At 47.6% G+C, this 14872-nt stretch overlaps 1 protein-coding gene across 1 annotated transcript in view; it reads right to left on the reverse strand.

Annotated features, from left to right (window-relative positions):
• Positions 1 to 9843, reverse strand: part of ITGB5 (integrin subunit beta 5) — a 61530-nt gene extending 51687 nt beyond the window's left edge. The window contains exons 1-2 of the mRNA XM_082055492.1: positions 9577 to 9843; positions 5496 to 5581 (exon numbers count right to left, since the gene is read on the reverse strand). Coding sequence (XP_081911618.1) covers positions 5496 to 5581; positions 9577 to 9682 — 192 coding nt within the window. The 5' untranslated portion in view covers positions 9683 to 9843. The remainder of the gene's footprint in view (positions 1 to 5495; positions 5582 to 9576) is intronic.
• Between the last annotated feature and the right edge of the window lie 5029 nt (positions 9844 to 14872).

Below are 14872 nucleotides of genomic sequence, written 5' to 3' on the forward strand. Positions count from 1 at the left end.
ATGTGCAAGCCTGTCCATTTGCACAGCAGTGAGAAACAATTACTGCTGTAATGTGTTTTTTTGCAGCCTCTGTGACTGAAGTTCTCCAGTAGAAGCCCAGGAGGTCAGGAGAAAACCCCTGCGTGAGTCCCGCAGGAGCTGCACAAGGCTCTCAGGTCAGCAGCACCTCTGCACAGGTCCCTTTTGTTCAACCCCATTATTTTCTCTTAAACTTTCTTCTAAAGTGGGCCCAGAGGACTTTACAGGCTAAGAGGGTTGGGGTTGTTCAGCCTGGGGAAGATAAGGCTCCAGGGAGACCTTATTAGACCTTATTGCAGCCCTTCCGTACATAAAAGGAGCCTATAAGAAAGATGGAGACAGACTTTTTAGAAGGGCATGTTATGACAGGACAAGGGGTAATGGTTTTAAACTAAAGGAGGAGAGATTCAGGCTGGACATGAGGAAGAAATGAGGGTGTTGAAACACTGGCCCAGGTTGTCCAGAGAAGTGGTTGATGTCCTGGAAACATTCAAGGCCAGGCTGGACAGGGCTCTGAGCAACCTGATCTGGGTGAAGATGTCCCTGCTCATGGCAGGTGGGTTGGACTAGCTGACCTTTGCAGGTCCCTTCCAACCCAATCTGTTCTTTGATTCTATGATTCTATGACTTGCCACAGAACAAGATGCAGCTCAGATCAAGTCCAGGCCCTTTCTTGTTTGGTGAAATGCTGAATTACCCAGGGTGAAAAAAAATAATGCTCAGGTGTGCAAATGCCCCAGGAATGGGGGTGCAGTGCAGCACCCGGGGGCTGCAGGACTGATCTCTACTTCTGCTTTGGTTTCAAACCCCAGCAGGGTGACACTGAGCAGGGAAAGGACAGTGGCATCAGGAAAGCCCCATCAATGGCCTCAGTACCCTGTATTGCACCCACAGGTCAAAACCCAAAGCCAAAACTGTGGCTACCATGAACCATCCAACTCAAGTGAAAAGTTTTCTGTGACAGAGAAAAATCAAGACTCCTGGAGGTTAAATGAAAGGAAAAAAGCATGAGAACATTTGAGGAGTAAAGGACTCCAAATAATTCATGAGCAACCAAGCAAAAGGCAGCCCCACACCAGCTCACATAAGGCACAAATTCAAACCCCAGCTCCCCCTGACCAGAGGTCACCTCACAGTCAGTTAAGCAATTCCGTGTGCCCAAATACCTTGCGACCATTTGCCTCCATCCCCACTTCAGAGAGAAAGGCGGCAGGTACCCCATAGCAAGCAGGGACCACCCCAAGCATGGCTTGGTGCTACAGAAGCATTGCTTTGGGAAGGTCCCACCACGTCCCCATCAGCAGGACAAGGCTGGCTGCTCACAGCCCCAGGGGCACTTTGCGGCCCAGCCTCTGCATTCACAAGCTTACAAAAGTAAATGGACACAAGCAGGCCTGAGTGAATGGAGACAACAATGTGACAATGACATGCTCATCAGTTTGACAGATTTAAGACAAATTGCTTGGTTCATGCCATAAAAATGGAGAATAGCACTAACTGTCTAACTGACTATATCTAACTCCTGACTAGGCATGTTCCTACCATTTTCTGCTTAAATCAATCCTGTTGTGCATTAATTCAGTCTGAACTATTCCTACTTTATCCATTTAAAAAAATTGTCATGTCTCCTCTAGGAACATCCTTGATTTTCCCTCCTCATGTATTCCTGAGATGGGAGAGGATGGGGTACAAGCAACCTGCTGGAAAACAGATAAATGCATACACATAGGTAATGCATGGCTGAACACATGTACACACAACCTACACACACCTAAGAAACAAGAGGAGCCTCTGCACACTGGTATGCTGCTCCCCAAAATGTCAAACAGAAGAAAACAGCAACATATTGACAATTTTTTCCCCCCATACTGGGACTCCCAGGTTTATCTTGAAAAACAAACCCCACCTGGAGCTCAGAGGACAGCACTGAAGCCACTTGCAGAGCTCTCTGCTCTCCCCAGCAAGCCCGACAAGCCCCACCAAGCCTGGGCGACTTGATGCCACTGCAAAAATCCAACAAGCATCCTCATCTCCCACACATGAAAACCAGGCTGCCACAAAGATCACAGCAGCCCCACGGGCCAGCAGGCAGCTTCCAGACAGAGTCTTTCATGAGCAACATGTCAGCAATTTCTAGTCATTTCCAGCTTCTTCCGGACCTTGCGGGAGAGGCTGATGAATCTCCTCAGATTCCAGCATGGATGGAAAGGCTGCAGCAGTCTCCGTCACACAAGGGTCACATATGTCCCCCAGACAGTCTTGTTTCAAGGCATGCTCAGGAGATGGTTAAGGCCACACATTCATACCACCTCTTTTAAGTGCCATTTAAATGGATCACCTCATTTATGTCCTGCTGTTCAAGGTATTCTTCCATGAGCCAACAGAATCCATGTCTGCTTCCAAATTTCCAACAGCCCAAAGACTTGTGGTTAACTCAGCAGCCTCTGGGGGCTCTGGGGCTGCCGGATACCAGAAGCTGCTATCATCAACTCATCCATCGTCACCCTCCTCTCAGATGGAAGCAGAGATGCCAAACACAAGCAGAAGTGAACAGAGGATGATTCCAGCCAAGGGGATGTGATGCATCCTGTACTAACAGGTTGGGAGGTATAGTCATAAATTTATAGCATCTTGACTGCTCTGCTGTGAGCATCTATCCATACACACATTCTTACCCTCACAATTCAAGGCACTGTAAATAGAAGGAACATTATCCCAGTTGGAAAACCATCGGGATAGGGCTCCTTGTATCCCCAAAATTGCTTTCACTCACTCCCAGCCCCTAGTTGCAGTTTATGAGCACTAGAGGCTCTCTATTCCTCTATGGTCGTACAGAGCCTGGATCCAGGAGCGCAAGGGGACATGGAGGAGAATGCAACAGTGCAGGAGGCGGCATGAAGCATGACCCTCTCTGAGAAACAGGATGGCTTTCCTGCCCAAACTGCTCCTCTCCCACAGCCGAGGGGTCCCTTGCAGTATCAGCGCTGCCGGGCACCCAGGGGGATAAAGAACAGATGGGTATGATGGGCCCACCAAGTGATGTTACTCCCCAAAGTAAGGATAATTATAGATAAGAAGGAAGATACACTAATATATGTAATATATTTTGTGTATATATATTATAGACATCTCTACACTTCCTGTATATATAATACATATACACATATTATAAATATATAATTATATATAGAATTATATTATATATATTTATAGACTTCTACTATATATACTTCCTGAAAAAAATATCAATTGCTGCCTACAAATATGACAACAGCTGGCCCAGTTTGCACCCAAACCTCTTAAGTAAATGCAAAGGAAGCAGAAAATACACACTAATCAGCTAATTGTGTTTCTGCCACAGCATAACTAACATCTGTATAAACTGCTTTAATATCTTAGCCCTGGTACTTAAACAGCAGCAGAGCTATAGGATTTGACTGGCATATACACACCCAGGCAACATACATAGCAAATGACAGTTAATGCAAATAGCTAATGAAAATGGATTAAAAGCAATTTAATAAGCATACCTGACCAGGCTGTGGCAGAGGGAAGGGAAATACTGTGGTGAAATGACTATGCAAAGAAAGTGGATATTAAGAGTTTATAGGATTACCTGAAAACTTTTGAAGTCAAAAACCTCTAGTATCTTTTGCAATCCTATTACCTCACCTGATGATCTCAGTTAAAGAGAAATAATTAGAGTTTCAAATAGCAAATTATTTAAAAAAAAAAAAAAAGAAAAAGAAAAAAATTAGAATAAGAAGTCACTAAGTTTTAGCATGCAGCATGTAATGGGGACAGCAGCTTTTAAACACATAGCTCTTGGCACTAAACACCTTGAGGCACATTTTTAAATAGCTGCTGTCCACTAAAGGTCAGGAAGTATTACAGCACTTCCCTGTAAACAGCCGACTTCCTTCTTGGCCCCTCCATTCCATTTAGGACTTTTTTTTTCTTGGTAACTCTCTCGTTTGCAAGATAAGAGTCAGGCTGCCAGCCCCATGAGCTGCCATACAATTAGTGGTCACAGCGACCACCAGATAAACATTTCCACTGGCAGCATTTTGCAAAAAGTTGTCTTTAGATGCCAAAAAAAAAAAAAAAGGCAAGCAATTGGGTACCCATAGCTTAATAGCCAGCGTTCCTGGATCCAATCTCACCACTGCAGATTAGCTGGCTGGAAGAGAAGCTCTTACAGCTGTTTACAAGATGTCTCAAAGCGAGATCTATTGCTTTACCCTTTCCCTTCTGCACACCATTCTCCTTGCTGGGGGAAAAAAAAAAGCAAACCATGAAAGCCATGATGTTGTCAGGTAGCACATTAGTAGCATTAGGGAGTTCTTCTTGGAGAGCTGTGGCTGTGCCTACAAGCAAGTGGAAACCTAGTAAAATAGAGCTGGAGAGCCAGAGGCCAGGGTACCTCCCAAGACCCCTACAAACCATGGGGCTTGAGACCCCCCCTCACCCCATCCTTATCTCCATCCCCATCTTCATCCCCTATCCTGAGGCAGGAAGAGGGACAGGAGCAGCAGAGGGACACACAGGCAGCACCCCCATCCTCAGCCCTGCATCGCCAGCTATGGTGAGGTGGTGTGTGCTCACAACTTGCCTCCCCCAAAAGAACAATATGGATGGCCACACTAGAAGGAAAAAAGGTTGGCAGGGAACAGGAGAGCATCGCTCCTGGCCATGCCTGTCATGAAGCTGAAGATCATGCACTGCTCTGGGGCTTCTTACAGCCCAAAGCTGTTCCTGACACAGCAGCTATGCCTGCAAACAGAGTCTTTCCACACGCCTGTAAACATCCGTGTTTCTCCTACTAATGAGTAGTCCTTAGGAAGCAGGAAAGGATATTTGGAATTTCTTACAAACCAAGAAGGTCAAATTAAATTATGGGCAAGGAGGTTCAGCACCCAACAGAAGGATGCATTTTCACCCCAAAGCACGCAGTTAAGCTCTGTAACTCATCACCACAGCACAATGCAGATGCCAGAGACATGGGTTGGCTCCTAAAACAACACAATAGATTCAGAGAGGAGAATCATCTTTGTTATAGACAAAGAGCCTGTGCTATGCCAGGCCATGCAGCAAGAGACATGTAGCGAGACACCAGCTGGGGGCTTGGGGCTTTTTAGGGAGAGAGCTTTCAAGCAAGGCTCCCTGCAACACAGAGCCCATGCAGGGACCCTGCACCCACCAAAAACAAGAAGGTAATTGAAGGGACAGAAGGACTGAAGGAACAGTGCTGCTCTGTTGAGGATGCACAGGGGCCAGCAGGGTCAAAGACTTATTTCCTACAGTGACAAAGAGCTGAAGAGTCACATACACCCAAAATACACTCGGCATGAGAATGCCCGCTGCCCTCACCCATTCCTTCTGGCACAGGAGGGTGTCAGGAACAGGCAAGGGGGGAGGAAAAGCTCCCTTTCTGCATTACAAAAAACATGCAAGACAAACGAAGTCTGCCCCCATACCTCCTTGGAGCACCAGGCACACTTGGGATGGATGAGGAGACACTCTTCGCAGGACGTGGCGCTTCCACTCGTGCACAGATTGAGACCTTCAGCAAGAGAGAAAAAACAGAGAGTGAGGTGGGCTGAGCAGTTACTCCACTCCAAAAAACTGTTCAGGGGTCTTCTGAGATATTCTTAATGATAAACACACTGTAAGTTCAAACTGTCAGGAGCAAGGAATCTCTTGGGAGCTTAAAAGGCTGGAGAAGGAATAAACATCTCTTCACTGTAAGGAGATCTGTTCTTTTCCTTCAAGAAAAACAAAAAGGACAGAAACTAGTTTGGAGGAGCCTAGAATAACCAAAATACAACTCTGGTGATTTTTCTTTCCTCTTTTTCAGTAGTTTCTGGTTAATGAAAGAGTTCATCTATTCATCTTCCCAATAAAATACTCCCATCAATGTGGACAGAATGCAATAGCTATTCGATTAGCCTGAAATAAGAGGGTGGCTGTCCAAAATGCCCCAATATGCCAATTTTTAAACTCAAACTAGGCACATCTTCTCTATTTTTCCAGCTGAATGTATGGAGGGTCCCTCCCCAAAATTTTCACCTAAAGCAGCCTTGGAAGCCTCTCCCTTCCATACAGGTGATTTCCACAGTGGACTCCTGTTATAGTAAATTACTTTTAATTTATGACAGGAGCCATTTCCACAGGATATCCAGGTTAAGCCGGGCAGGGTGTTTGCACTGGGGCACATCCAAGGCTGGCCGGGCTGGAAGACACCGCTCAGCGACCGAGGGCTCTCCCTGCCCACGATACTGGCAGGGGTTCTGCACCCACCGAGGCAGCAGCGATGCTCTTTGCTCCTGGATTGCTGGTGTCCAGCAGCACAAGGCTTTAGGTTTCAAAAAATAAAGCGGAACCACACAAATGAAGCCGAAACAAACATCAGGGGTATCAGCTGTGAATGCAGCAGCTTGTTTAAGCATGCCTGTGGCTATCAATGTGCCCTTCCACACCACTGATGCCACAGCTACCGGGGGTGAAGCTATTAACTTCTAGTGTCAATAACTGATTAAAAAAAAGTCTTCAACCGAGGATTCAGCACAGAGGCTGCACACTCCAAACAAAATGCCTCAGGCTCAAAGTCCGAGTCCACTATTTTTTCCAACCTAAATGTCAATAAAAGTATTGTCAGGCCTCTATTTTCAGCCACTTGCATCTGCAGATACCATTGCACCACACTGCTGCTGGGTTTAAACTGCCGATGGCACAGACTTGCTGATGGTTCCTGAAGCCCCAGACAGAGTTTTTTCCTGTCCCAAGAATTTCCTGCCCCAAGAGCTTTGGAAAAGGGATTTTTACTGTGTCCCAACTGAATATTGCACCAAAAAACTAAAAGCAGTGGTTGCCTGGGTTGCTCCCATACGGGGATGGGCTGTGAGCGCAGGAAGCAGTGAATTAAGTTGGACAGCTGCAGGAGAACTTAGCATGCCCTAGAGTAAAAGCAAAAAGAGGATAAGTAGGTCCTGTCAGTAATTCTCTGTCATCATCGAGGCATGACCGTGTCAGAACCCTGCCCTGCCGTGTCTCTGCTGCCCGCAAGGTAGTTAACTTGAACCCGGAAGCGCCAAGCCCTGGACTTTCTCTATGGCCCCCATTCAGAGAGGCTGCTTGGGCTCATTCATACTGAACAAGAGCCTTCTTAGGGTGTTGTGTTCTTTTTGCTTTTGCTGGCTGTTACCACAACCCAAGCATTTCATTCCTTGTTCACATTCTGAAGTTATTCTCCAGCTCCTGGACATTGCAAGAGCTCAAAAACATATATGTAAAATAAAGTAAAAACATAACTTGTTTGACTGACTTATAATTTGCACAGAGATTAATGCTTGTTTTTGCAGACCCTACAATACAGCTGAAAACTCTTCCTCAAGAGCCACTGCTCTGGTAGCAGTGTGCTGGAAAACACAGCAAAAGTAATGGGCTTTACAAAGCAAAGACTTGCGTTTGTACCCTGGCTCCCCAGCCCTGGCTCTCCCACAGCTTCACTTGCCCATCTGCATGGAAATAGGATAATATTTACCTCCCTTTCTGACTGCTGGATTTTTGAGAGTTTACTTAGTAACGGTGATATCTGAACAAAAACCAAGGTCTCCTCCTTCTACCGGGTGCCATGACCAAAGCAGCCCACGCTCCTGTGGCCGGCCACGGGGTGACATTCCTCCTGGTGGCGGCTTTTGAAGTTTCCAAGTATGCTTTTCTTTCCACTCTGGAGCAAAACCAAACCATTTCCAGCATTGTTGTGAAAATGGAGCTTTATGAAGCCCTCTGATTTTGGACTGAAACCTGAGCTTTTTCAGTTGGATTTTCCAGATGCAAGGCTTTGCTGTGCTTGATTCAGTGCAGTCATTCCTGAATTGGGCAAAGGAAGGACCTGAAGATGCTTGTGCTAGTCCAGAAGATGCTTATGCTAGTCCAGAAGATGCTCATGCTAGTCCAGATCCTTCCAGATGCTGGGGTAAGTCACCAGAAAAGGCTGGAAGAAACTCAGTTTGCTCCTTGATTCTGATATATTTAATGAAGTTACACTTAAACTTTGATTAAACATCTTATAATGGTGAAATTTCCATCCAGGTTTTAGTTGGCATTACTCTAGAGGAAAATCACCCACCCATCTTGGACCACTGAGCTCCACACCCTCACACTGACTCCTAAGCCTTGCACCCTATTTCGTTTTGCAGAGCGGTGTCCAGCAGGCATGAAGAGCATCTCCAAACATCACCCTTCCTGTGGGCTGAGCCACCGGAGAGCCCAAAAAAGCAAAGGAAGACAGTGTATCCTGCTAGACATCTGAGATTTTAATACATAAAACTGTTGATGCAGAGCAAGATAGGAAACTCTCATGAAAGGTGCTCAGCAAATTTACTCATAAAGATGCTCTGGGCAATCCAACTTCATTTTAAACCTGTTCTGCAAGAAATCCTAGTTTGGGCAGCTCCTCGAAGTGAGATTAATGTACTGGCTTGCTTGAGGGAAGAAAAAAAAAACCTTATGTACTTTAGCCTTTATTCTGCTAAGGGTGAAAATAGATCATTTTATTTATGCTTACAATAAGCACTCTAACAGTCTCTTCACTGAGATGGTCTACTGCATTATCAAATCATCAATTCCAAGGATGAGACTCTCAATATAAATAAATAAATAAGCAAAGAAAACCTCTTCAGCGGTTTTGCAGTTGCGTGCCACAGCACTTTGTAAGATGAGCCTCTTGTTAAGACAACTTATTAAAACATTAAGCACTGAGAGTAAGTACCGGAATGGTGGACTCAGGCATTTTGTGGGCTCCCTTTATATAAAAAGTTTCCCTGAAACCCATTTCCAGCAGTACTAGAGCAGACTCACAAACTGCACAGCAGTCTCCAAGTACATCCAGGAGAGCATCCCTGCTGGGGACAAGGACCACTCCCTGGGCACAAAGCTTATGTGGGGGAACGACATAAGGTGAGAGCGTAGAAATGGGTCACTAGCAGAGCAAATGCTTGTGGCTTAATGCTGCTGCAAATCAATTAATACACATTGCTGAGACAAACATGCCAGGGAGGTTCTTTTCCCTTAATAGAGGTGGTTATAGCTGACTCCATTAAAGTATATGTATACAAGATAGATGTGTATACACAGCAGTTCCACGCTTTGCAATGCGACGGTGTAAGATCCTGCACGGCAAAGCCCAGGGATGCGCTCCATGCCCAGTGCGGGGGGGGACACCCCGGATTCGGAGCCCAGCGAGGCTGGGGACGTCCCGGGACTGGCGGGGAAGCGCAGGGAGACCCGGCACCGGCCGCATCCGGGCCGAGGGGGGGCAGCGAACCGCGTCCCGTCGGCACGGGTTCTGGAGCGGGAACGGGCGCAGCGACAAAATCCAGCACGGGGCGCCGGTGGGGAGATGGGAGCGGGTCTGGGGCAGCCGGAAAGTAGGGGGAGAGAGAAGGAAAAATGTAAATCCTAACAAAAGTACACCGAAGCGGGTTTGGGGGATAATCCGCCTTCCGGGGCGGTGTTTGCGGGGCCCGGAGCGGCGGGGAACGGAGCGGCCCTTACCTCTGCCGGGCTGCAGCGGGGCGGCCAGGAGGAGGAGGCGGAGGAGGAGGAGCGGGGGGGGCCGGCGGGCGGCGGCGGGGGCCGGCAGCCCCCCTCGGCGGGGCATGGTGCGGGCGGCCGGGGCGGCCGGGCAGCCCTTCCCGGCCGGGCCCTCCCCGCCGCCTTTTGTGCAGCCGCGGTGGCGGCGGCGGAGGAGGAGGCGGGGGCGGCGCCGCGGAGCTGCGCGGGGGCGGCGGGAGCTGAGCTCCCAGCTCCGCGGCGGGACGGGCGTGCGTGTCCGTGTGTCGGTATATCTGTCCGTCCCGCTCCCGAGGGTGCGCTGCCACCTCCCCCCCGCGCCGCGCAGGGAGGCGTAACCCAGTCTTCGCGGGCGCGGAGCGGGCGCAGGCGGGCACACGTGTGGATGAGCGTGCACAGGGACACGGACACACACACAGACTGCATCTGCACACACGCACACACAGGCACACGGGTACATGAACGCCCGTGTTTGCATGCCCACATGTGTTATCATAGTATAGTTCGTATTGGAAGGGACCTTCAAAGCTCACCTAGTCCAACACCCCTGCCATGAGCAGGGACATCTTCACCCAAATCAGTTTGCTCAGAGCCCTGTCCAGCCTGGCCTGGGATGTCTCCAGGGATGGGACATCGACCACCTCTCTGGGACAGTGTTTCACCACCCTCATTGTAAAATATTTCTTACTCATGTCTAGCCTGAATCTCCCCTCCTTTAATTTAAAACCATCACCTCTTGTCCTATCACATTTCATAAACATACGTGCATACACACTCACCTGCATGTGCATATATACGTGCATACCTGCACACAGATGCAGGAACACATACACACGTGTACGTAACTTGCACACAGAGATGCACGTACACAGGCACACCCAGACACGTACCTACAGGCAGACATGCACAGTGTGCACAGACACACAGGCATACGTGTACCCACAGGCACACGAACAATGTGCTTCTTCCTCTCCTGGCTCCCAGCAGTGCTTGCACTGATGTCCCCACGGGTCACTGGCTGCTCTTACATGGCATTTTCCTGCTTCAGGGATTTTCTATGTGCAAACAAACTGGGTCCATCTGTTAAAGGGCTCCCTATGCGAGGGCACTCGGGTAGCTCAGCCCTGCCTGCCAGCTTTTTGGCACTGTCCACACAGCAACACTTCAGATCTAAAGGAAACAGCAGATTTATTACTGTGTTTGGGTTTCTGGGGAGCTTGATGTGTTCTGTTTTTAAAATAAATAATAAATCAACTGTAGACCTGATCACTGATTTTAAAGGCAATTTCTAGCAACAGTTAACTATCCATGGCCTGCAGACCTTCCTGCCACTTTAGCGTAATGTCTACTAGATCCTACCATTAGACTTTGTTTAAAACACATGCTCTCAGTCCAATATGTTGCATTGCTTTTCTCAGAAAGAAATGATTAACTGTAATGCCACCTGCCAAAGTTTCCCCTTATTTGCACTGATTTCCAACACTGCTTTCATAAAACTCGCTGATTTCTTTAGACTCCCAGTATCCCTGGGACACACTTGATTTGGGTTTAAAGTGACTCTTTGTTGTGTTAGGAAAAACCACCTACAAAAGTTGTAACATTTTAACTGTCCTGGTGCTGCTGAAACAGAGTAACTCCTGGTGTGGCCGTAGGGACATCACAATCCTAACTGCTTGCAACCAGTGCGAAAAATATTACTAAAAGCCTCACCAAAACCTCTGCTATGATAGAAATGTGGTGCAGGGGCCAGGCTGTGTGTGGGGAAAGGGGCAGCATCAGCTCTCCCTCTTAACCCAAGAGTGTGATAAGGTGCATGCCATCACCCTTTAGTAATAATAAAATTAATAATAAATTTAATACTGGTCGTGTAGTGACTGACCTGTAAATGCAGGACGTGGTGTACAGAGACTTCAAAGTGGGTTGTTCCTCTGTGGTGTATTTTTAATATTGCTGTGAAAAGAAAGAAAATGAAATGCAGATCCTGCATTTGCATAAGATAAAGTATCTGCTATGAGCCTTAATGCCCAGAGCAGCCTCGTGTGGATCTAGAAGTTCCTCCTCAGATCTTCTGTCCATGCCCAAGTACCCCAAGACACAACCACATGTACAAACATGCATAGATAGATGTGTGAGCTTTAATCACCCTGGTTGTAGGATCAGGGAGACTCTCGTCCTCCGTCCCTCACCCCTGTGTCCTGCCATGCCCCCAGGAAGCATTGCGGGGAAGGAGCAGATGCACAGGGGCAAGTGGTGAATGAGCAAGAGGGAGAAAGGAAAAGCAGGGAGGAAAAGCAGGTTCACGGGAGGAGGAAACTACTCAGAGGAAAGAAAAGTACCTTGTGAGACTCGACTGTGGCATCTCAAGTAGCAGAGAAGAGGATTTGAGGAAGAGGGGAATGACTTCCAGAAGGAATGCACTGCAGCGGGACCGGAGCGGGGCGAGGCGTAGGAGCTCACCAGTCACTGGTTATATTTAGCTGGACTCAGCCGAGGTCAAGCTCCTGCCCTCACTTTCTGTGAGCACCTGTGGCATTGCCATGAACACCCAGTGCCCACCGTGCCCAGGCTGACGTTAACCCACAGCCCCCATGAGGAACTCCTGAGAGAGGGGGGAAGGTCAGGAGCAGCTACTACACATTTTTTTGAGCCGTGGACAGTTGTCAGCACTCAACATCTGCTATCAATCACGTACCCTTATCATTATATCTTTCAAGCCAAACCCCCGTGGAAGTCCCACAGATTCACAAGCCATGTATCTCATCCCCATACACCACCACTGACCATGTGGTGGGTCCAGGGCTTTACAAGGAAAGACCCCCAAGAGCTACAGGGGTGGAAGTGCTGTGGCTTCCCCGATGGGAACGATGTTAATACCCTTCTCTGAAGCCAGTACTATGCTCTTGCCCCTGCATGCATCAGCAAAAGTAGTATAATTGCATTAAAGACCTAGCAAGCAGCTGTAACCTCGAGAGGGGGACTTTGCAGTCGTTTAACATGGAAAGCACCCCTGTGCCATGGGCAGCTCAGCTCCGGAGCAAACAAGCAGCCTTGTGCCCCTGAGGTCAGCTGCAGACCAAGAAATTAGGAATTAGCAGAGCTATGTATGGCCTGAAATGAGGTCCTCAAAGCAGGCATTTGCCTTAATCATTCCTGCTTACCTGTGATGTGGGTACTGGACCAATGTGTGCTGGCTGCATTTCTGGAGTCAGGGACGAAGTGACAGAAGATGTCCGAAGTGAAGATTGCCTCCATGTATGAAACCAGATGAGCCCTTCATCTTCCTCCTGAGATTACCTTGTGCTGAATTAGGGACTGAGAAAGAAAGCTTTTAGTGCTCCTGTGTTAACAAATTATTAAGGACAAAAGGATCATACAAACCAGTGAAAGATGAGTTTGAGGCAGCTCCATGATTTTGGGTTAGGAACCCAAAGAAGTACTCCATCTCCTGGGGACTGTGAAAGGATGGTCTACAGCAAAGTCACTCTTGATCTCCAGGAGCAGCCATCACTGCTGCCTGTGCCTTTTCTCTCTTGACCACCACATCTCCTGTATACAAAATGCCATTCTTGAGGATCACTTAGTCCATGGGACTGAGATCCCTCAGGTTATTTCAAGTATTTAGATGTCACAGAGGCCCTAGAACTTGGGCTTTGAGTATCATCACACAGTTCTGCTGAACAGAGGGAGGAAAACCCCCAGCTGGAAAGGTCCAATCTTTGTGCTTACTCTCTTATCACTTGCATTTTAAAGCTTTTGTCAAAGCCGGACATAAACCCAGTGTAGATGACCTAGGCATGCATTTGCAAGCAATGCAGTTTTAAGTTAGTTCTTTGGCTCTTTTATCCTCTGTCAAAACAAATAAAATGCTTTATTAGAGATAATTTGGGTGTTTTAAAGATAAGTTTTCATTGTCATATCTTACTTGTGGCAGGAAGGGTGGATGAAAGCATCTGGGTCACATCTATATGTCTGCTACGGCACTGAAAACATTCTAGATTTTCAAAGATGACTCCTCTTTCTGCACCAGTCTGAGCAAAACGCCAGTCATGGGGCACGAGCCCACGGCCACAGCCTGTGTCAGAGTGACACTTGACCTTTGCCTCAATGTTTCACAAACCGTTGCCTTGATCCTGCAATAAAATCCTGGAACATCTCCAACTTTCTTCTGTTTTGAAACTCTGTGGCATAAGTTTAGGGTTGTTACTTATTAGCAGCTCCAGCTGAGACATCTTCTAACTGGACATAACTCATTATGACCTCATTATTGGATATAACTTGTTCAACCACCATATCTGCAGTAAGTTCAGAAGCCATAGGATCTTGGGCACAGCTTTCTCGTGTGACAGAAAGACCAGCAGAGATGACCCATTTCCAGAAGTCACAGTGATGGCTGGAAGAGGAATCCAGATGCAGTCTGGCCCTGGGCATTGCCAGTCCCTCAGCCTTTTGGTCAAAGCACCTCTCCATACAATGAAAAATGGGCAAACCAGGAACCTAGATGATGATCAGGTTGGGCTGATTTGTGGTTTTAATAAAATGGAGTTTTGGAGATAGCTGGGGTCAAGCTGGGGGGTAGGATTAGGGGTATGAAATAAAATGCAAACTTGTTTGAACCTTGGGGACCTCCACCATGTTACAAACAGTGCTTGTGTTAAGAAAACACTTTCTCTTCCTTTCCAGTTCCTTACTGTGCTGTTTGCTCTCCTGGCTGCATCGCAATGGGAAGTGGGAGCGCAGAGGCACACGCCATGGGCACCGTGCAGCTTCACCATCCCCATGCTACTTCTCCCCACAAGCCCACAGACCTGGATACTGGGGTGTTCACAACCATGGAAAAAGTTTGTCTCCTATTTTTCCCATGGAAGTTACAAAAAAAAAATCCAGTTCACACAATAATAGGCAATTATCAGATGCCAAAAAATGGCAATCATTACTCTCGTCCTTTCTTAAGCAATATGTGCTCTCCTCCAGCTAAATGTGCTGCTCATGTTGCTGCTGCCTGCTATAAAAATAGATTAAAAAAATCTATTTTTACCATCTGAGGACCAATCTCTGTGCTCAGTTGCTCAACAGCAACACTACCTCTCCCAACCTGCTGAGAAGCAGCATTGCAATACAACTGCGAAGCAGAGAACGGCACCTAAAGTTGTGTTGCCGAGTTTTGTCCATTTCCTACAGGAAAAAAGGCAGGGTTCAGAATGTTCAGACTCTGTGCCAGTCCATGCCTGGAGCTGTTTGGCTGGTAAACAAGGGAGGTACAGAGAGGAGATTTTCCTCA

Source organism: Streptopelia decaocto, assembly GCF_964273445.1.
Source record: "Streptopelia decaocto genome assembly, chromosome: 6".
NCBI lineage: Eukaryota > Metazoa > Chordata > Aves > Columbiformes > Columbidae > Streptopelia > Streptopelia decaocto.